Source organism: Suncus etruscus, chromosome 3, assembly GCF_024139225.1.
Source record: "Suncus etruscus isolate mSunEtr1 chromosome 3, mSunEtr1.pri.cur, whole genome shotgun sequence".
Taxonomy (NCBI): domain Eukaryota; kingdom Metazoa; phylum Chordata; class Mammalia; order Eulipotyphla; family Soricidae; genus Suncus; species Suncus etruscus.
In genome coordinates this window covers 19,670,576-19,694,175 of record NC_064850.1, presented here as the reverse complement: position 1 = coordinate 19,694,175, position 23,600 = coordinate 19,670,576, and the positions used below count along the sequence as shown (strand labels likewise).

General features: G+C 43.7%; 2 protein-coding genes and 1 non-coding gene across 3 annotated transcripts in view; 1 reads left to right on the top strand and 2 right to left on the bottom strand.

Annotated features, from left to right (window-relative positions):
• TTLL5 (tubulin tyrosine ligase like 5) overlaps positions 1-23,600 on the bottom strand; it is a 310,256-nt gene that overhangs the window by 279,371 nt on the left and 7,285 nt on the right. Inside the window, exons 3-6 of the mRNA XM_049770318.1 lie at positions 20,414-20,520; positions 11,033-11,115; positions 8,548-8,654; positions 2,154-2,284 (exon numbers count right to left, since the gene is read on the bottom strand). Coding sequence (XP_049626275.1) covers positions 2,154-2,284; positions 8,548-8,654; positions 11,033-11,115; positions 20,414-20,520 — 428 coding nt within the window. The remainder of the gene's footprint in view (positions 1-2,153; positions 2,285-8,547; positions 8,655-11,032; positions 11,116-20,413; positions 20,521-23,600) is intronic.
• The window catches only part of LOC126004088 (peroxiredoxin-1), a 1,184,503-nt gene that overhangs the window by 1,158,839 nt on the left and 2,064 nt on the right, over positions 1-23,600 (top strand). The gene's annotated exons all lie outside the window — the stretch shown is intronic.
• LOC126005050 (small Cajal body-specific RNA 23) lies at positions 19,432-19,561 on the bottom strand. The gene has a single exon (XR_007494233.1). It is a non-coding gene; the product is annotated as a small Cajal body-specific RNA 23 (non-coding RNA).

The following is a 23,600-nucleotide window of genomic DNA, read 5'->3' as shown; positions in this document are numbered from 1 at the left end:
AACAAACAAATAGGAGAGCTGTTGTTAACTCGGGAGATGTACAAAATCAGAGTGTTGCTTTGCTCAAAGGTAACAGGAAGCAGACACCATACTTACATAAAAGAATATTGAGAAGACACACAAGCAAGAACATCATAGCTTCTCTGATCGTCTCTTTGTATTTGGTTTTTTTTATTTCATTTTGGGCTCACACCTGGCAGAGCTCAGAGACTACTTCCATACATTACTCAGGAGTTACTCTCAGTACCAGAACTGAGGGGACCATGCAGTACTGGGGATTGAACCCGGGTGAGTGCCTTAAGTCACTCAGTCAGGCTCTGTCCCCTCAGAGAAAAGCCTGATATAATCCAATTCCTCTGCTTGAACTTGGACAGGAAAGTTCCCTTTTCAATGCCAAAGAAATAAGCAGCAGTGAGGCCTGGACTTGTTGCCCTGTTCCTATAGAGTGGTACTAGTGACACAGCCAATACCTGGGACCCTAAAATGCATCATACTTAGAACCCAAAGAATGCAAGTCACAGCACTCTGAAGTCAAGTTCATGGGCAGAAAATCTTAAATATTCTGCATTTATTTTAATTATTATCTATTACTTTATAAAAAATAGTTTCAGGTATATATTTTCACAGCACTAACTCTCATCAATGAAGACCCTCCAAATACTGACAATACCCATATGAAAGACCACCGACTGAAATATACTGTTTTAATTCCCCTTTTGATGAGGATTTGTTTTTGTTTTGTTTTTAATTGTGGGCCACACTGGCAGTGCTCAGATTTACTGCTGACTCTGGACTTAAGGATCACTCCTGGAGGTGCTTGGGGGACTGGAGATCAAACCCAGATTAACCACATGCAAGGAAGTGCCCTATTCACTATGGTATTGCTGTCTGAACATTTTAGAACATAAATACACTTATAGATACATATATCTATATACCTACTATAATTACATATTTGTGTATGTGTATATATATATGTATATACGTATATATGCATATATATATATGCACACAGAGACAATACTGTGCTAAGGGCACATGGTCAGATACATCATATCTTTTCCTTTTTAAACTCAGAACAACCTTCCACAAAAGTTAGAAAAAACAGAAATTATAGGACCAGGTATGAGACTCAGGGGTAAAGTGCATGCTTTCTTTTTCTTTTTCTTTTCTTTTCTTTTTTTTTTTTTTTTTGTTTGTTTGTTTGTTTTTGGGCCACACCCGGCGGTGCTCAGGGGTCACTCCTGGCTGTCTGCTCAGAAATAGCTCCTGGCAGGCATGGGGGGGGGGGGGACGGACGAGGACGACACGGACCATATGGGACACCAGGATTCGAACCAACCACCTTAGGTCCTGGATCGGCTGCTTGCAAGGCAAACGCCACTGTTCTATTTCTCCTGACCCAAGTGCATGCTTTCTATGTAAGAAACTTAGATCAAAGCACTGGTAATGACGATCAATCACTTAATTGAAATACAATTCTCTCTCTCCAGGCATTGAAAGAAATGGAAGCTCAAAGAGAATTTATTACCAATCATTCTGAATTCAGATATTTTGGCTACTGGTCAATACTGGTATTTAGTTTGTTTATTTAAAGCCATACAAGGAATTGCTCAGGTCTTACTCCTCACTCTGTGTTCAAGAATCACTCCTGGCAATACTTAGGGATTGAAACAGGGCCAGCTGCATGCAAGGCAAATGCCTTAACCCCTGTACCCTTGACCAATATTGTTTTGAAAGCAAACGTTCCCTTGGCATCTTTCATTTCTCATTTGTCACCTCCAGCCATGCTCCATATTTGTCAACACTAAATAATGTCACTGAAGCTGTAGGTGACTGGAAAATCCTGGCTAAACCTAGTAAACACTTGAGTCCCCCAAATCCAGGTGTTGTGCTACCACTGCTGATTATCATGGTTCTCTTACTTCTGAGGGGAAGCCTTTGTAAAGGACAGGAATAGGTATGTGTGACACCCATGTGCTCTGTACAATGATACTGACAAGTGACCAACACACCATGCACACTCAGGATACAAAATGTGTTCTATTTCTACTTGCAATTATTTTGCTAAGGAAACATCACTTCTAGATTTGGGGGTGACTGGGAAGCTCAGAACCCAAGCCTTGGGGTCAGGGTAAGAAGCAGGCACTTACTGCAGAATTCCGCGTACTCCGCCGGCAGCAGGAAGGTCTGGGGGAGGATGTGGAAAGCCTTAAATCCATGCGTGTGCTGCATGCGAATGATGTTCTTGTACAGTCGGTCCTTCCGGGTGAGTTCATATGACCTGGAACCACACGGAGATTGCCACTCAGAAGTCCGACACACATTTGCCTGCCCTCAGCTTGCAGTCCTAGAGCAGTTACTCAGAACATTATTCTACCCCAGTCTATCCCAGGTCAACCTGAAAGGCACATTAATCATTTCTCATGAAGTAGATTTCTTTGGTCAAATGTCATATTAAGGTGCAATTAATGCATAGGAAAATTTGTTCTTCTTGGCACGTAACTCCATGAGTCTGAACAAATGCATATAATTCTATCACGGCCATTTACAATCAAAATGAAGGACAAAGTCAGAGAGATAATACAGGGGTTAAGGTGCTGGCCTTGAATATTGCTGAATCTGCTTCCATCCCAGATATCTCATATTCCATGTGGTCCCCTGCATTACTAGGAAAGACTCTTGACCACAGAGCCAGGAATAGTCCCTCAACACCACCTAGGGGTGGCCCAAATGTGCCTCCCACATTCATACACATACAAAAAAAGACAAAGGATGGTTCCAACAGTCCCCCAAAGTGACCTCATGCTTTTTATAGCCAAAGCCTTCTAATCATGAGCAGACCCTCACAAACACTTCTCTGTGTTTAATCTATGAGTATGTCTCTTCCATCAAATCAACTAATGCATGCGCCTGGTGGGTCTGCCTTCCTTAATCTCAGCCTGCTGGGAAGGGGGACATTATCTAAGCAGTGCATGTCGCCCATGCTTCAATCCTTTCCTACGACTTAGGAGTGACCCATGTAGGGGTGCTACCATTCATGTCTCTTTGCCCAGCGCAGGTTTGTTTCCATCTTTTGAAAATTATGAATAAAGTCACTATAAGCATCTACATGCAGCTTTTTCCTTTTTTTTTGTTTTTTTGGGGCCCACACCCATTGGCACCCAGGTGTTACTCTGGGCTCTGCACTCAGAAATCATTCCTGGCTTGGGGACCATATGGGATGCCAGGGATTGAACCTGTGTCCATCCTGGGTCAGCCACATGCAAGGCAAATGCCCTACCGCTGTGCTACCACTCCAGCTCCTACACAATTTTTTCTATAATGATAAGTTTCCCTAGTTTTTGGTGTAAACGGTTTTTCCTCTCCCTAGGAGTATGGGTTTAAAAAGATTGCTAAGTAAGTTGTTTTACTTATCTGCTGTTGCATAATAAATCACCACAAAGCATAGTAATTGAAGGCAGAAATGTGTCCAATTGGAAATGGGTCATATGGGCCAGGCAGCAGAAGGGACAGAACTGGAAGGAGTCTGTGGAGGGCAGACATAAAGTTTGCCAGAAACTGGAGGACCCACTCTCCAAATACTTCTCTTGTGCAGGCCTGGTGGTTGGCAGGCAGCCTCAGCTGCCCGCCCAGTGACTTTTCCATAGGCTGACTGAGATCCTTCTGACACAACAGCTGCTTTCCCCCAGATCAAGAGATCCAAAAGGAAAGAACAAGGCAGAAAGCTGCAGTGCTTTGATCAAATGTCTTACAATCTCGTCTCAGTGACATGCTGTCACTTCTGCCACATTCCATTTGTTAGAGCCAATCACTAAGTCTAACCACGCGCGTGAATAGAAATTTAATGAGCTCAATGTCAAAGGAAATGTGCACACACTTAAAAACATAAAGTGCACATGACAACACACATTTTTAAACCACCATGAAAGGATAATTAACTTTATAAGAAACTGCCAAACTGTTCTCGGAGCGATTGGCACCATTTCCCTGATCCAGCCAGTGAGCTGTCGGGTACACTTGTTAGATGCTCTGTAGGAGGACCAGCCCGAGATAGTACCTGGCTCAGATGTTCAACTAGATCTCAAGTGATATTTTATTTACATTCCACTGACGATTAGTGATGCTGTTCACCTTTGGAGATATAAGTATTCAAACATTTTGCCCGTTTTGGAAAAAAAAAAGGGGGGGGGTTTCTTGCTACTAAGTTGTGAAAGTTCACTGTATGTTATAGAGATTTTTTTTTTTTTTGGTTTTTGAGTCACACAGTGCTCAGAAATCACTCCCACACACTTTCCTTCCTTCCTCCCTTCCTTTCTTCCTTCCTTTTTCCCTTCCTTCCTTCTCTTTTCCCTCTTCTCCTCCCACCCTCCTTCCCTTCCTCCTTTCCTACCCTTCTTACTTTCTCTATTTCTTTCCTCTTTCTCTCATCTCTCCTCCTTTTTTCTTCCTCTTCCTGGCCTTTGGCAAATCCTAGCATGCCGAAGTTCCAAACTAGGGTGTCAAACATGCAAAGCATATACTCATACTCAATCTACTGGGCTTTTTCCAGCCTAGCTGTGTCAGTCATTGTTTTTTGTTTGTTTGTTTGTTTGTTTGTTTTAAGAAGCCAGGCTTTTTTATGTTTCTTTATTTGGGAGGGAGGTTTTGAAGCACCAAATCTCTATTTGATGCTATTCAAGGTTCCTGGGTCATTTGCATACAAGACAAGAGGATCTGGTTGATTGTGTTGATACCTGAATTCGTCAATTAGAAGATTTAGAAGCTACATTCGCTGATTTGTGTGGTGATGATGATGAAGAAACTGCACAGAAATGCGCTTTCGACACTGGAATGGAATCACTAGTTCCACTTGTATAGAGTTAGAAAAAATGGATGGAAATGCCCGAATATGAAATGGTTCACCAGGCTGGCCTAATCTGTGACTATTCAGAACTTCCTCACCATGTCAGCACTGAGCAAGAAATTGAGTATCTCATCCAGTCTGTGTATCTTGGCTGCAGCATTTACCAAAATAAATGCTGGTGACAATTGCACAGTCCAGTCTGAATGATTTCTGTTCTGGCGACCAAATGGACATGATCCAAGAAAAAGTCCTGGGGCTGGAGAGATAGGCTTTTGCCTTTCATGCAGAAGGTCGGTGGTTCAAATCACATATGGTCCCCCGAGCGTGCCAGGATCGATTTCTGAGCGTAGAGCCAGGAGTAACCCCGAGTGCTGCCGGGTGTGGACCCCCCCCAAAAAAAAAAAAAAAAAAAAAAAAAAAAGAAAAAGTCCTCAGTGCCCCGCAGTCTCTCTACAGGACCCTGAACATTCACCTGATGTATTCAGCCAAAGCTTTGCCCTCAAAAAGCAGCACCCCAGGCCGCCTTCTCTCTTTACTGGGTTTTCACTAACTTATTTGACATGAATCTTCCAGAGATCCCTCAGTTCTTCTATTACTGTCTGTTCAAATCCTTCAGGTGTTTTGACTCTCCAGAGAGCTCAGTGGTAAGATGAGGGTGATGATTTTAGCAGCCCATCTACTCCTGTTGGTCCTCTCCGTGCCTCTGTTGCTGTGATGGAGGCTTATCACTTTTCTCCCTTTTCCCCTAACTCACTCAGACCCTATGAAATCAATTTCCTCATCCTGTAAAATAAAAAAAATTTAAAAAAAGAAAAAAGAGATCGGGGCCAGAGAGATAGCATGGAGGTAGGGTGTTTGCCTTGCGTGCTGAAGGATGGTGGTTCGAATCCCGGCATCCCAGATGGTCCCCCGAGCCTGCCAGGAGCTATTTCTGAGCATAGAGCCAGAAGTAACCCCTGAGCGCTACCGAGTGTAAACCCCCCCCCCCCCAAATTTAAAAAAAAAAGAAATCACTCCCAGCTGGCTTGGGGGACCATATGGGATGCCAGGTTTCGAACCACTATCTGTCCTGGATCAGCTGCATGAAAAGCAAAGACTCTACCACTGTGCTATCTCTCTGGCCCTGTTCTAGACATTTTTATCAGATAGTATTTTATAAATATTTACTCTCCTAGTGTATGACTTGTCTTTTCAATCTCTTAGCAGTCTTCATCTAAGTTAGCTATGTTAGAGTCCCTGGCTCTGCACTCAGGGACTGATCAGTCCTGGTAGTGCTCAAGGGACCATATGGGATGCCAGATCAGCCTAACCAGTGAATTATCACTCCAACCCCATCTCTAAACAGCATTTCTTTTTTAAATAAGAACAGATATTTTATTTTGTTTTAGGGTGTAACATACAGGGCAGAACTTGGGGACCTAACCATCACTCTCAGTTATGCTTGTGTCTGGTTGTAAAAACAGACCTTTTTTAATTTAATGAATTTAATTTAATAAGTTTTTTGATCTTGAAAGGACTGTGCTTTGGGACCAGAGTCACAGTTCAGTGGCAGAGCAATACTCATCCCCACAAATATTATCCTGATCACAGGACTGGAGAGGTGGTATAATGGGTAAGAAACTTGTCTTGCACAAGGCCAACCTGGGTTCCATCCCCAGCATCCTATATGGTCCTCCAAGCTCAAGTGATTCCTGAGTATAGAGTCAGGAATAACCCCTGAATACTGCTGAGTGCAGGCCATCAAATAAACAAAGCATTACTCTGGCCATATTCCTTCTACCCACCAAAAAAAATGATGAGCTACATAACTAAGAAACCATTCCCAACCCAAGGTCATAACATTGTTTTTTGGTAGATTTAAAGTTTTAGGCTTTTAAAAGACTGTTTAAAAGCTCACTAAAAACAGATGCATCTGAACCCTTTATCAAGTCAGCTCCACATGTAAAAACCCAAACACACACACACACACACACACACACACACACACACACACCTTTTCTAGCAGTTAAAAAAATAAGAGTTTAATGAAGAGAACAGACACCAACAAAACTGCAACTTGTTGTGAATCCTGAAAATAACATTGATCCCAAATCAGTGCAATAATACAATATAATGCAGTACAGACCAGGTATGGGAGATGACTGAGGTCAGAGTAAGTGAAATATATATTTCATTCAAATGAGGAGGAAAGTATATGAGCAACCAACAATTAAATTTCTTAGCATGCATGAGCAACAGGGGTCGAAGTCCTGGAAATAAAACCAAACAAAATGTAATCACTGACCAATGAACCCAGCTCTTCCGGCCTCACATGTCTTCACTGGCTAGATGAGACTGGCTCCCCTCTTCTCTACCAGGGCAGGGGTCCTCCGTGGCTGAGTGCCACTTCTACAACAGAGCAGGGCTTAAGCACCGATTACTATTTTCTTGGTCATGGACATAAATACAAAGAACCTTGTTCACAAAAATAATCGCCAACACCAGTAAAGTATTGACTACACGGACAGTAGATTTCCAATATTCTGAGCCCTCTACATCTTGGCAGAGTAAATCCTCCCAAGAATCTGAGGAGGAATGTGTCTTAGTGCTTTTGTTTTAGCTATTCAGGAGAAAACAGATGCTCAGAAAGGTGATTTGCTCAAGGCCACTAAGACCACCTATCACAAAAATTAGAGTTAAAGATCAGTTCACAACATATTATGATGTCCTTCAATTTTAATAAAAACAAATACATGGAAATCATTTACAGGTAGTTTTTCTTATGCCATTACCAGAATTCAATTAAATGGGGGAGATTTGAAGTTTTACTCTCAACAACAGTATCATATTAGAAATTGAGATAGATCATCCCTTTATAAAAGGGAAACTGAGAGGTGATGAGAAAAGAGAATTTATCCACACGAGAGGCTAAAGAGATTTAAGTTTAAGAAAAATAATCTATAGGATTTTTTTTATTAAATATATAGAATTTCTAATATAGAAATTGTCTACTTTAAAATCATCCATGCCTGGGGGCTGATGAGACAGTACAGTGAGCAGGGCCTTGCATGTAGGCTGACCTGGGTTCAAGTCCCTGAATCCCATATGGTACCCTGAGCCCTGCCAGAAATGATCCCTAAATGCAGAGCCAGGAGTAAGCCCTGAACACAGTTGGTGTGGGCCAAAAACCAGTATGTAAATATTAGTTTTATATACCTATATATAAAGATTATATGTTTATAGGTATTTCACATATAAATGTTATGCATAATCATATATAAATATACTTACATATTTATATATTTTATGTGACTTTATATATATAAATGTATGTATATAAAATCATCTGTGTTTATGCCGTCCTTGGAAAGACCCCATATTTGTGCTCAGGAATACAAGTAACTTAAGTTTTATCTGCAGGCTGCTGCATCATATCACAGGCAGTTTTTTCTTTTCTTTTTTAAAATTGTTTTCGTTTTAAGACATTTGAACCCAGTGTCAGAGACACTGCAGAGTAACTCCAGGGTCCAGAGAAATAGTATAGGAGGTATGGTGCTTGCCTTACATGTGGCCAAGGTCAATTCTATCCCCAGCACCACCGGAGCAACTCTATGGATTACTCCTGAGCACAGAGCCGGGAATAACTAATGAGCACTACTGGGTGTGGACCAAAAAATAATCAAAAAATAGAAAAATTAATGGAGCAACTCCAAGAGCATTACCTGGGGAAGTGATTAACCTTTTGTATTTCAGAGAGGGTACGGAGTAGGAAGGGCTTCAGGTGGGATCCTGTCCACATCAGGTTATAGTCAGTGCTGCTTGGGTGAACCTGAAGGCAAGAGGAAAAGACCATCAGTGCTAATCTCTCTCTAGAAAAAGCAAGGACATAAAAGGCTAGACAGAATTCAATGTCTCAGAGCTCTCCCAGGGTGGCCTAGTTAGTACATGAGACCATTCAAGTGAAGGTTAATGGGCCGGGTGATAGTACAATGGACAGGGTGTTTGCCTTGCAAGCAGCCAACCTGGGTTTGATCCTTGGCACCACATTCAGTCCCTCAAGAACCACCAGGAATAAGTTTTTAGTGCACAACCAAGAGTAACCCCTGAGGATCTCCAGGTGTGGCCCAAAAAACAAAAAAATAAATAGAAAATAAAGTGAGACAGAACATAGCGATAAAGGGTTTATAGAATGAGGAAATTGAGAAAATCTCATGTGTAAAAAAAAGAGAGAGAGAGAGAGAGAGAGAGGAAAAAGCGAATCCTTCTACAGAAATGCCATGATCTCTCCTAATGTTCTTGCATGTCCAAGAATGAGCTGAGGACTCAACAGCACACACTATTCTCATACAGGCATTATGTCCTTGCAGATGTTGGAGATAACATCTGATGAGACCTAACACCTCTATCAGCAAACCAATTTCTAATTCATTCATTAGCCTTCTTTGCCCTGAAGGGACGTTAGAGACTCTGCCTGTAATATGAGGGGCACCATATCAATCCCTAGACATGAATGAGCAACAAAGACAGGATATAAGAATTGTCTCCCAGCTCGTTTGGGGAGGCCCCATACCGGAGCCCTTCTCCCTGGCCTGGGGAGTGCTGGGAGGCTTGGCAGGACCCCAACTGTCCTTGTCTTTTTCCCCTGACTCCAGGCCTTCCCTGGGTGCCAGCTCAGATGGCCAGAAGTGGGTTCAAGTGGACTCTTAGGGGTCCTCAGGCTTTCCCCTACCTCTCCCTACACTAATGGAAATGCACTTTGGGAGGAGGGCGGGCCGTTTTATACTGGTTTATGTTGGAACGGTCACTGGAATTTTTTTTCTCCTTGTTTTCCTATTGATAGTATTGTATGCATATATTTTATATATCCATAACATCCATCTTGTATTCTGACCTTGATACTGCCCTACAAATCTCATTTCTAATATTTTACTGCCTCAGTCACAACCCTTATTTCCCCCTATCTTCTCAGTAGGTGCAGCTCATGACATGAAGCTCACCACATAGAGTGATGACTGCAGTTAGAGAAATAACTACACTGAAAACTATCATAACAATGTGAATGAATGAGGGAAAAAGAAAGCCTGTCTCGAGCATAGGTGTGGGTGGGGTGGGGATTAGATAGAACTGGGAAATTGGTGGTGAGAATCCTGCACTAGTGAAGTCTTTACATGACTGTAATCATACAACTACAATTATATTTGTAATCACGGTGTTTAAACAAAGATAATCTATTAAAAAAAAAAAAAAGAATTGTCACCACTTTCCACTTCAAGGCTTCAACCCAAGATTGAGAAGTTAGAAGCCAAACTTATTCATGGTCTTAAAGCATCTCATGGAAGTTGGCCCAGCATATCTGGTTTATTCCATTTATGATGTCAGGGTTCCAATTTCCCAATTTTCTTTTTTTTTTTTTTTTTTTTTTTTTTGGTTTTTGGGCCACACCCGGTAACGCTCAGGGGTTACTCCTGGCTATGCGCTCAGAAGTCGCTCCTGGCTTGGGGGACCATATGGGACACCGGGGGATCGAACTGCAGTCCGTCCAAGGCTAGCGTAGGCAAGGCAGGCACCTTACCTCTTGCGCCACCGCCCGGCCCCAATTTCCCAATTTTCTTTGGGAACTACGTACTCCTTTGGTTTAATGGACTGGACACCTCGGGCCTCTCCTCTCCCCAAAATGATCTTGGTTCCATGATCTAACTTGGGGCAATCATCCTGTCTCCAGAAGGCAAAGGGGGCACTGAATAAAGTCACTTCCAGGGCAAGGCCTTGATGAGACGGCCCTGCAGGTTACCACTCCAACCCATGAGGCAATCCTGGTCTCCCTCCTTCCTAAGCCTGCCATTTGGCCTCCCTCCTTCTGCTAGTTCATCCTTCCACATCTGCCTACAAATCTCTTTTAGTTCAAATTAGGCAGAATGTTTCTGTTGCTTGTAAACACAGATTTCTTAATTGGGTAGGAGATGATTTCCTTCAAGCAATGCTCCCTCTAAGTCACCTCCCCTTCTCCCCCAAACACATTCCTCTGAAAATATTTCTTAAACATTTCGAGGAGAGGCTGGTATAACCACACTGAAATTCAATCCAATGTCTACTTTATCACATAGCATTAGCACCAGGTAACTTCTAGAGCTAGTCTTGATCATTGGCAGGCAGGTTGCTATAATTTTCAAGTTTCAAGATCTGGGGAGGGAGTGAAAACAAGCTTACTTCATGAAATCCATGGGCTGCCAGAATGCTGCGAACCAGGCGACTGTCTGTCCGCACAATCTTGTAAGACAAATGGTAACGTTCTAAAGACAAATGAGAAATCAAGTCAGTTGGATAACCAAGCTGGCGACCTGTTGAATTCGACTCTGCCACCATCATTCTGCTAGTAGCAGCAAGTCCGAATTTTGCATCGAGGTTCTTAGGCTTAAATTCCTTGGTAGTCTCTAAATATGGCCTGAGGAGGGGCCAGAGTGGTGGCGCAAGCGGTAAAGCGTCTGCCTTGCCAGCACTAGGCTAGGACAACTGCGGTTCAATCCCCCCCCCCATGTCCCATATGGTCCCCCAAGCCAGGAGAAATTTCTGAGTGCAGAGCCAGGAGTGATCCCTAAGCATCACTGGCTGTGCCCCCTCAAAAAAGATAAATATAGTCCAGAGGAAATTTGTTCTTACTAATTCCTAGATACAATTTAACATTACTTTTTCTTTTAACTTTATTGACTGGTTGTTTGGTTGTTGGGCCACACTCAGTGGTGCTCAGAAGTTACTCCTGGCTCTGCACTCAGAAATTGACCCTGACAGGCTGGGGGACCATATGGAATTCCAGGAATCGAACTGGGTCCCTCCCTGGTCAGCCGCATGCAAGGCAAATGCCCTACCTCTGCACTATCTCTCCAAACCCTTAACATTACTTTCAATTCAAAATGCAAGCAACAAAACAGCATTTTCAGTAGCTGTGGCCCTACACCCAAGAGATCAGGTAGTTTATTTTGGGATTGGGAGTCCCACAGAGTGATGCTCAGGGATTATTCCTGGCTCTGAACTCAGGAATCACTTTTGGTGCTGCTCAGGGTAATGTAGCAGTTGCAATAATAGTTGCATGGAAGGCAAGCTTCTTTTTTTTGGGGGGGGGTGTGTTTGGGTTTTTGGGTCACCCAGCAGTGCTCAGGGGTTACTCCTGACTCTATGCTCAGAAATCGCTCCTGGCAGACTCAGGGAACCATATGGGCTGCTGGGATTTGAACCACTGACATTCTGTATGCAAGGCAAATGCCCTACCTCCAGGCTCTCTCCAGTCCCTGAAGGTCAGCTTCTTAATGCCTGTTCTACCTCAGGCCTCCTAAAGTAAGTATTCTGTTATTTTTATCATGGTCATATTTCTTTCAAAATATTACTTATTCTCACATGTTTAAAAAGTATGATGGTTGGGTCCAGTGATAGCTCAGAGGCAAAACCATCTACTTTACATGTATACCACTAGTTCAATCTCCGATCACCAGCTCTACCCCATATGCCCAAGTGTTAGCCCCTACAATTTTGTTCTTTGGGATCCCCAGTCACCAAAACCAAGAACATGTGACTCCAGTCACACAAGCACCACCACCGAGAGGAAGGAGCACACATATAAGTCAGTTTCTATTTTATAATAAACAATAATGGTCGTTTAAAGACCAACCACTAAGTCCTGTTCTATAAAGCACTAATCAAAAGACATCACACAAAAAAAAAAAAAAAAAAAAAAAAAAAAAACTCTTTAAAAAAATTCTGATGATGGGGCCCGAGAGATAGCATGGAGGTAATGTGTCCTTGCACGCAGAAGGATGGTGTTTCGAATCCCGGCATCCCATATGGTCCCCCAAGCCTGCCAGGAGCGATTTCTGAGTATAGAGCCAGGAGAAACCTCTGAACGTTGCCAGATGTGACCCAAAAACCAAAAAAAAAAAATAATAATAATAATAATAATAATAATTATGATGGGGCAGGAGTACAGCAGGTACTGCATTCCTGGCTTCAATCCCTGCCATCCCTATGGTCCTCCAAGCATCCCCAAGAGTGATACCTGAGTACAGAGCCAGGAGTAACCCCTGAGCATACCAGATATACCCCAAAACCATTAGGTTGTCTTCAAAATTCTGCATTTGTTTTGTTTTGGTTTTGGTTTTTGGTTTACACCCGGTGGCACTCAGGGGGTTACTTCTGGCTCTGCACTCAGAAATAACATGTGGCAGACTTGGAAGACCCGATGGGATGCCAGAAATTGAACCTGGGTCTGTCATGAGTCATCTGCATGCAAGACAAATACCCTACCACTGTGCTATTGCTCCGGCCCCCACAATTCTATTATATGAAAACTAGAGGTTTGTTTATAAAGAGTCAAAGTATAATTCATAGAAGCAGTAGAATGTGCACTGCTAATTAGTTCTGGGGCCCAGCAGGTGGCTCAGGGGCTTAAAGCCAGGAAAGAGGGGTCAGAGCAATAACACAACAGGTAGGACATCTACCTTGCACATGGTCAACCCAAGTTTGATTCCTAGAACCCCATATGGTCATCCAAGCCCACCAGAATTGATTCCTAAGTGCAGAGCCAGGAGTAAGTCCTGAACACAGCAAGGTGTGGGCCCCCAAAATGTGTATATGTGTTTGTACCACAGTAAAATGTACTATAGTATAGAATACACTCTGGATATAAAATATCTTACTGATCAATTTAATTTAATAAATGTAGAAGTAGGGCCAAAGCAATAGCACAACTGTAGGGCATTTGCCTTGCATGTGGCTGACCAAGGACAGACCTGGGTCGATCCCTGGCATCCCATATAGTCCCGAGCCAGAAGCGATTTCTGAGCAGAGCCAGGAGCAACCCCTGAGCATCACCAGGTGTGGCCAAAAACAAACAACAACAAAAAAAAATAGAAGTAAAATTTTAAATCAAGTAAAACATACTCAGATTAATTTTACCTATCTCATTTCATTTTTTAGCAACTGGAAAATTTATATCTATAGCTTATATTGTATTTCTATTAAGTGGTATGTAGGTTCAATATAAATGCAAGTATAAAACTGACACATTCAGAGACAAATCATAAAATTCCTTAATATTACTTTAGAGGGGCCAAAGATCACACAGTGGTAGGGTGATTGCCTTGCATGCAGCGACCCAGGATGGACCCGGGTTTGGTCCCCGGGATCCCATATAGTCCCCTGAGCCTTCCAGGAATGATTTCTGAGTGTAGAGTCAGGAGTAAACCCTGAGCACCACTGGGTGTGGCCCAAACCCCCCCCCCCCAATGGGAAGAAGAAATGAACAGACTCTTCCTCAAAGAAGAAATAAAGGCCAAAAGGCACATGAAAAAATGCTCCAATTCAGAAAGATACAAATCAAAACACTGAGATAGCATCTCACACCACAGAGACTAGCACGCACACACACACACACACACACACACACACACACACACACACACTAGTGCTGTCATGGATGCAGGGAGAAAGGAACTCTCATTCACTGATAACAGAAATGCAGACTGGTCACATTTTTGGAAAACAATATAGACATTCCTCAAAAAAACTAGAAATTAAGCTTCCATATGATGCAAAATTACCATTCCTAGGGTTATAACCCAAGAACACAAAAACACAATACAAATATGTCCTCTGCACACCCTATGTTTAGCACAGCACTATTTACAATAACCAGAATCTTAAAACAACCCAGGTGCCCGACAACAAATGAATGGCTAAAGAAACTGTGGTAAGGGCCGGGAAGGTGGCGCTAGAGGTAAGGTGTCTGCCTTACAAGCGCTAGCCAAGGAACGGACCGCGGTTCGATCCCCCGGCGTCCCATATGGTCCCCCCAAGCCAGGGGCGATTTCTGAGCACGTAGCCAGGAGTAACCCCTGAGCGTCAAACGGGTGTGGCCCAAAAAACCAAAAAAAAAAAAAAAAAAAGAAACTGTGGTATATCTACACAATGTAATACTATGCAGCTGTTAGAAAATATGAAGATGGGGCCAGAGAGATAGCATGGAGGTAAGGCATTTGCCTTGCATGCAGAAGGACAGTAGTTCAAATCCCGGCATCCCATATTGTCCCCCAGCCTGCCAGGAGCGATTTCTGAGCGTAAAGCCAGGAGTAACCCCTGAGCGCTGCCGGGTGTGACCCAAAACCACAAAAAAAGAAAAAGAAAATATGAAGACATGAAATTTGCTTATACATGGATGGATATGGAGATTTTTATGCCGAGTGAAATTAGCCAAAGGTAAAGGGATAGACATAGAATAATATTCATTTGTGGGATATTAGAAAAACAAGAGATAATATGGTTATAATATCCAGAGACAATAAAAAATAAGGATCAGGAGGTCCCACCCAGGGTAAAAAGCTCATTGCAAAGAGCAGTGAGTGCAGTTAAGAGTAGAGAAGGGGGGCCCGAAGAGATAGCACAGCGGCGTTTGCCTTGCAAGCAGCCTATCCAGGACTAACGGTGGTTGGTTTGAATCCCGGTGTCCCATATGGTCCCCCGTGCCTACCAGGAGCAATTTCTGAGCAGACAGCCAGGAGTAACCCCTGAGCACCAAACCCCTGAGCACCGCCGGGTGTGGCCCAAAAACCAAAAAAAAAAAAAAAAAAAAAAGAGTAGAGAAGGGTCTACTAGGACAATGATAATTGGAACAGATCGCTCTGGACAAGAAAGAGAAGAAAGTGACATGCAAGGCAGCCTTCCATTGGCAATAGTGCAAACCACTATTTGTCAAAATAGTGTCAAAAAGGACAGAGAGAGGAATGCAGGAGAGTGAGAGAGAAGCAATTTTCCTGCCCTAGAGACAGGCATCAGTGGTGGAGGTGGGAACAGGAGATATGGGTTGGCGGGACAGATGCACTGATGAAAGGTAGTATCCACTGCATGACTGAAACCCAACAAATGAACAATTTTGTAACTACAGTACTTAAATAAAGCAATTTAAAAAATAAAAATAAATAAATAAACTATCTCATGCCTCTAATTGCAGTGCTGAAACAGAGAAGTCAAGCAAGAGGTATCAAACATGACTGGCAAGTACGACACACCGAGATGGATTATGGCACTGCATGGCCACCCCACCCTTTGCACTCCAGCTATGGTCCCGGTGGTCTCCAAACATAGCTAGGCATGGTCCTCAGTAAATAAATAAAATGTGTATATGAAAAAAAACATGGGTGTGTGGGTCTGATGACAAACGTTCTATTCCACAATATTTCACAAAATATATGGAATCTTAACGTACCGAAAACACTGGCAGTGAATCCACTGAACTGATTAATAGATAACAGGACAAACAAGGTTGACAGCTCCCACTAAGACAATTAAGCAGAAGATAACTAATGCCCCAGACACCCTTCTCTGGGGGATTTAACCACAGGATTAGTGTGAGTGGGTCCTTGCCAGCCATTTAAACGAGCCAAGAAGACCAAGTGTCCTCAATAAGTACCATGGGAAGCAACAAGCAGCTAAAGTCATTCCAACTTTTATTATCAAACGGAAGATAAAGAAAAGTACTAAACCTAATGAATTAGGATTCTTAATATTCAAAAATTAGATTGAGGGGAGCTTAGAGATCTTTAATCAAAGGACTGCAAAAACAAAAAGAGAGGGAGGTAAGGTTATGACTGCGTGAATAATGAGATGACAGCACAGATGGGTGCTAGTTTCCAATACCTAGGTACAGTACCCTCGCCAAAATACTGACAATTGCACGAAACATATAAACTTAAATGACAAGCAGACCAAAAAGATCAGGTTGGGGTAGGAGGCAGAAATACAGACTTCTGCTCTTTTGCCCTTCTTTAATAGACTGGTTTCAATCATAATTAAAGAGAGTTTCTCAGTAAGTGTGAGCATATCTTCAGTCACTCAAAGTTCAGAAAACACAAATGGACCACGTTCCTTTAAGAGGCTGCCGAGGGCATGAGGGCATGAGAGGCAGGATCACTTGGGGAGGGAGAAGGCAAGTCCCAGAAGCAGGTGTTGACTGTGCTCTCCCTCCACAGCTTTGTTAATAAGGGCCAATGACCACCCTTGAAGTCACTTGGAGAAGAGTAGATGCTACTACTATCCAGTAGGATAAGCAGTAATAATTTCGTGTGCCTGTTAAGTGGGTAAGAGAGTTAAAACAGGCCAACCAGGGAGGGCAGAGCAATAGCACAACAGGTAGCGGTTTGCCTTGCACACGGCTGACCCAGGTTCAATGTCTTGCTTGCAGCTGACCCGGGTTCAATTTCTGACATCACATATGGTCTCCTGAGCCTGCCAGAAGTGATTTCTGAGCACAGAGCCAGGAGCAACCCTTGAACAAAAGCAAAATAAACAAATAAGCAGGTTGACTGAAGCATATGCTTTGTATGTAGGAGGTCTGGGTTCTATCCCCAGTACTGGGTATTGTGTTTGATCACACCCTCAAGAATCACAGGTGTGCCCCAAAATACAAAAATCAAAACCAACGCTGAAGACCAGCTCAGGGGATAGAGTGCATCCTTTACATGCATCAGGCTTGCACTTGATCTCTGGTACCTCATAAGGTACCCTAAGAACCACCCACAAGGAGTAGACCCCTACACAATCAGTGGGGTATAGCATTTGAGCGCTGATGTGTTTGGCCCAAAAACAAAACAAAAATAGAACAGGAAAAAAAAAAGGCAGTAAAGGGGACAGAGGTTAAGGCACTTGCCTTGTATGGCACAAAACTTGATTTTATCCCCTGCACCACATAGGGCTCCTGTGCCTTGCCAGAATCAATCCTGAGCACAAAGCCAGGAATAGCCCCTCAGCACTGCTGGGTGTAGCCCAAACAAGCCACCAAAAAACTGTGGCTCAACATACTAAAGTCAATCAAATTACACATACCACAGTAATAAAGAAGGGGAAGTGGAATTATCTTATTTAATATAGAAAAAGCCTTTGAAGGGCCCAGAGACATAGCACAGTGAAAGGCATTGTGCCTTGCACATGGCCTACCCATGTTGGATCTCTAGCATTTCATATGGTTCCCTGAGCACCACCAGGAGTGATTCCTTTTTTTCTTTGTTTTTTTGTTTTGGAGCCAACCCAGTGGCGCTCAGGGGGTTATGCCTGGCTCTGTGCTCAGAAATTGTACCTGGCAAGCTGGGGGACCATATGGGATGCCGGGAATCGAACCTAGGTCCATCCTGGGTCAGCCAAGTGCAAGGCAAATGCCCTACTGCTGTGCTATCACTCCAGCCCCCCCCCCCCCCAGAATGATTCCTAAGTGCAGATATAGGAATAACTCTTGAGTATTGCCAGGGGCACCCTTCCCAAAAATATTGCAAAAAAAACCCCAAACATTTGACAAACATCACCACCCTTGCATGATAAAAAACAAATTTTCTTAACTTGGTAAAGGGTATTCATTCATGAAAAGCCCAATGCTAAGATCACAATAACCATACTGAAAATACAGAAAGATATCCCTTAAGATCAAAAACAAATCAGAGATCCCTACTAGCACCTCCACCATTGGACACTGCATTGGAAGTTCTTTTTTGTTTTTGTTTTTGGGTCACACCCGGCAGCGCTCAGGGGTTACTCCTGGCTCTATGATCAGAAATCACTCCTGGCAAGCTCGGGGACCATATAGGATGCTGGAATTCGAACCACCATCCTTCTGCATGCAAGGCAATGCCTTACCTCCATGCTATCTCTCCAGCCACAGCATAGGAAGTTCTAGTCAGAGCAATTAGCCAAAGCAACTAAAGATAGAAAAGTACCGCCTGGGGCTGGAAAGATAGCATGGAGGTAAGGCATTTGCCTTGCATGCAGAAGGGCGGTGGTTCAAATCCCGGCATCCTATATGGTCCCCTGAGCCTGCCAGGAGTGATTTCTGAGCCTAGAACCAGGAGTAACCCCTGAGTGCTGCCGGGTGTGAGCCCCCCACCAAAAAAAAGAAGAAAAAAGAAATAAAAAAAAAAAAGAAAAAAGAAAAAAAAGTAATACTTCCTATTACCTGCTTGTCAATGCTGCACTGGAAGGTCTTGTCAGAGCAATTAGACAGTTAGTCAAAACAACTAGAGAAAGGGAGGGAGGGAGGGAGGGAGGGAGGGAGGGAGGGAGGGAGGGAGGGGGGGGGGAAGGGAGGGAAGGGAGGGAAGGGAGGGAGGGAGGGAAGGGGGGAGGGAGGGAGGGAGGGAAGGGAGGGAAGGGAGGGAGGAGGGAGGGAGGGAAGGGAGGGAAGGGAGGGAAGGGAGGGAGGAAGGAAGGAAGAGGAGGGAGGGAGGAAGGAAGGAAGGAAGGAAGGAAGGAAGGAAGGAAGGAAGGAAGGAAGGAAGGAAGGAAGGAAGGAAGGAAGGAAGGAAGGAAGGAAGGAAGGAAGGAAGGAAGGAAGGAAGGAAAAGAAAGGGAAATGCCAAGGAAATCACAAGAGGATACTATGTTTCGCCTACTTATAAACTTGTAATAGAAAATAACACTTTGTTACTGGTGAGAATGTGAAAACATACAGTCACTATGGAAAAACTGTATGGCAGTTTCTTTTTTTTTTTTTAATAGTAGCACCCCCTTCTTTACTAGAAGATTCTAACATTCATTTATCTTATTTTTTCTTTTTTTTTCCTTCTTTTTTTTTTTTTGATTGTTGTACTGAAAACCATGATCTCCCATATCCACTTAGATGGGGTATCCCCAAAATCAGTTCGATTTCTCTTGCTCATAAAGGACAGGTCAAGACCACATGGAACGGAAGGACCAGGCCTTGGTGAGCATCCTTTTTAAGGTAAAAATAGCAGTACTATACAACCCCAGAGAACTGAAATTATTCAAACCCAATTTCACCTACAGCAGCACTACTGACCAGAGTCAAGAAACAACTCTTCATCAACTGACAAACTCGCAAACCAAAGGGGATGTATCCACACAGGGCACAATGTTATCCAGTCCTGCTTTCGAAGGAAGTGGCACAAATGCCTGCTATGACACAGACAAGCCTTTGGCACAATAGGCTGAGTGACAGAAGTCACAAGAGGAGGCATCCGTGTAAGCCCATTTCTACCCAATACCTAGAAAAAGCAAATCCATCCAGCACAGGATGTAGGGAGCAGCTGTTTAAGCGGGGCAGGGTTTTCTTGGGGACTGTTGAAGCCAGCACTGACAGCCAAGGGTCACAGACCGGCTAACATGAGAGATGCCATGAGCTGTGCTCCAACATAGCTCCATCAGTCAATGTTGCTATCTGCATCATAATAAATTGTTCCCAAGACTAATTAACACGAATGCACAGAATTATTTTTAAAATTCAAAGAGGAAAAACTCAACAGTCAGCAGAACAAATATAAGGAAACAAGCCAGATCGTGGTGAAAGGCCTGCCACTTGGCACTTCTGAGGCCCTGGGCTCAATCCCCAGTTCCTCAAGGTCCCTGGGACACCACCAGGAGTAGCCTCAAAAACACTAACTAAAAATTAAATATATAGCTATAAGACATCCTAAACAAAACTTTCAAGTATAACACAGACTTTTTCTTATAACCAAGGCCCTTTCAGAACCACCTCTACTGCTGCAAGACAAAACTACTAAGGCCATACCAGGCCTGCCCTTCAGTGGGAAAAGTCATACCCACCTCCAATGACTCGAATATTGCTGTCCTTTGTCAAGATAGCATCAGCATGGAATACCAAAACTGGGATTCTCCTGCAGCCTCCGGTCCACGCGATACATGGATGATCCCTGCAAACGGAACAAAGGCTAGATTAATTCGACGCTCAAGCTCTCAACTGACAACAGAAGCAGCGAAGGCTGTGCTGCTCAGAAACTTTCCCCTCCTCGTGGAACAAGAACCCCAAAATGACTGGAAGGAACCATCTGTCTCCCTCACTAGCTATGTGGCTTACACAGGACTGACCACATCCCTGCTGCAGAGATGGAAAAAAGTGCTTGAGCCACCATGTACAGTGAGTGTGTGTGTGTGTGTGTGTGTGTGTGTGTGTGTGTGTGTGTCTTTAGCAGCTACAGCACCCGGGTGTGTGTGTGTGTGTGTGTGTGTCTGTCTGTCTGTCTTTAGCAGCTACAGCACCCAGCCTCTCTCCCCCCTTGAATGATGCGGGGAACTCAAGGTCTGCAGTGCAACTGCTAGTTTGGTAACCTTGAGCCAAGAGCTGCAGCAGTTGGCAAAGGAGGAAGTCCTGGGAGCCTGACAGAAGGAATGAGACGAATGAGATCCTGTGGGGCATTCAGATTGGGAGAGTCAAGTGGATCATAAATAGGATTTACAAAGGCCCCTCAGTAGTCGAGATGACTAAGTTCTAGTCCCCGTTTCTCAGCACATATCAGGAATCCCAGCTAGCATATTCACGATCACCGATGTGCTCCTTTCACACTGTGGTGCCGTTTCTTGTCATTTTCCTCTTGGTTACTGGTCCCATCTGGCGAGGCTCACAGCTTACTCCTGAGCTCTCCACTTAGGGTTCACTCCTGGCACTGCCAGGGTGCCTGGATCAGTCAGATACAAGGCAAAGTGCCCTCCCTATCTTTAGCCCTTTAAAGGATTCACAAGCCCAATACAATAAAAGTGGCCCCAATTAAAACAACTATTTTCAAGAAAGCTGGTACTAAAAGGAATCACCAAGAGTTTCCTTCACAATCCAGTCAGTTCTCTGTTTCCTTTCTCTCTCCTAAGGAAATCTCAGTTCAATCTTACAGAGATGGACATTTACTCACAGACTAAGAAAACCTTTATACTTTCTTAGTGCAGGGAGGAAGTAGAGAAAAGAATATCATCATTGCGGGGCTGGAGAGATAGCACAGCAGTAGAGCATTTGCCTTGCAAGCAGCAGATTCAGGTTCGATCCCTGGCATCCAATATGGTTCCCCTCCCCACCCCCAGCCTGCCAGGGGCAATTTCTGAGCACAGAGTCAGGAATAACCCAAGCACTGGCAGGTGTGACCCAAAAACAAAAAACAAAAACAACAACAACAATATATAACTATATATAGATATAGATATAGATATATATAGATATATATAATCACTATATATCAAGAAAACTAAGCATCTGGCTTAATCTTCTTTTTTTTTTTTTTTTTTTTTTTTTTTTTTTTTTTTGGTTTTTGGGCCACACTCAGTAATACTCAGGGGTTACTCCTGGCTATGTGCTCAGAAGTTGCTCCTGGCTCGGGGGACCATATGGGACACCGGGGGATCGAACCGCGGTCCGTCCAAGGCTAGCGCAGGCAAGGCAGGCACCTTACCTTTAGCGCCACCGCCCGGCCCCCTGGCTTAATCTTCTTAACCCCACTACAAAATAAACTCTCAGAAGGGGTAAAGAATCTGGGATCATGAAACAGAACAGCAGGCAGGGAGTCTGACTTGCACAAGGCCTACCAGGGTTCAATCCCCAGCATCACATATGGTCCCCCAATGAACGATCCCTGAGCTCAGAGCCCTGAGCACAGCCAAATGTGTCCCCACGTCTTAAAATAACAGAATCTACCCAAAGTTGCAGGGCAGTGCTGGAGAGATAGCATGGAAGTAAGGCATTTGCCTTTCATGCAGAAGGTCATTGGTTCGAATCCCGGCATCCCATATGGTCCCCTGAGCCTGCCAGGAGCTATTTCTAAGCATGGAGCCAAGAGTAACCCCTGAGAGCTGCTGGGTGTGACCCAAAAACAAAACAAAACAAAAAAAAAGACACAGAGCAGGTTGAGTAAGGAAGCAGGTTGAGTAAGGAAGCAGGTACTGAAGCCACGTGTGCCTGCTGCTTCTTCACCGTCCATGTTCTTACTCATATCTCAGTGACCTTTTATAAATGAACTACTTTAAACTCAACTCTTTTTTGGGGGAGGCGGGCAAAGGGGAAAGTCATTAGTGCTAAGCACGTGGGGACCAAACCTGGCATTACAGGATGCAAAGAATGCACTCCAAACTTCATTGGCCCCACTCCTTGAGAACTTGATCAACTCCTTCAATTGATCCCTTCACCCAAGATTAAGTTGCTCACCAACTCTTACCTGACCACAGTCTTTAACAAAGAGCAAACCACAAATGCCAGGCACAAGTCAGACCATCTCAGGCCAAGTTTCAAAAGGTCCACTCTTTGAAAACACTGCCATGCTACCAATTTTAGATGTGAGGCAGCCTTCAGACTGGGGAAACAGTCTGAAATAAAGAAAAGGAAGAATGCCATCCTAGCTCATTTCCTGTTTTCTAAAACTGGCATGTGGATACGTATTGTCTTTGCTTCCTGACTTGGGGAAAAAAAAAATTGGGGCAAAAAATAAATTTTTTTTTGTGGTTAGCTTTTTAATTCTTAAATGGCTATAAAATGTGGACCTGGGACTAGCTGATTCCTACGATTTCTTCCAACTTTAGTTTTGTCCACTCTACTTCTAAATCAGAAGAAGGGGGAAACATAGACAACCTCAACTACAAAGTCTTGGACAGAAACTTTGAAAATTACTCCCAAGGACAAAGTTTCTTGTCAATCTAGCAATAGCTCCCAACTGGAACCGTGGTATTTTACTCAGAAGAATCAATGGACAACTGAGAAGAGCCACGGCCCTCATTACAAGCCATCTGTAGGAAGCTGAATCCCTAGGAGAGAAAGCTGTCCACTAACAACTAAGGGAAAAGGGCTGAAGTAATAAGATAGTGGGTAAAATGTTTACCTTGCACAATGCTGACCCGGATTCGATCCCCAGTATCCAATATGGTCCCCCAAGCAGTGCCAGGAGAGATTACTGAGTGCAGAGCCAGGAGTAACTCCTGAGCACTACTGAGAGTGCTTCTGGCACCTTTCAAAAAATAATTA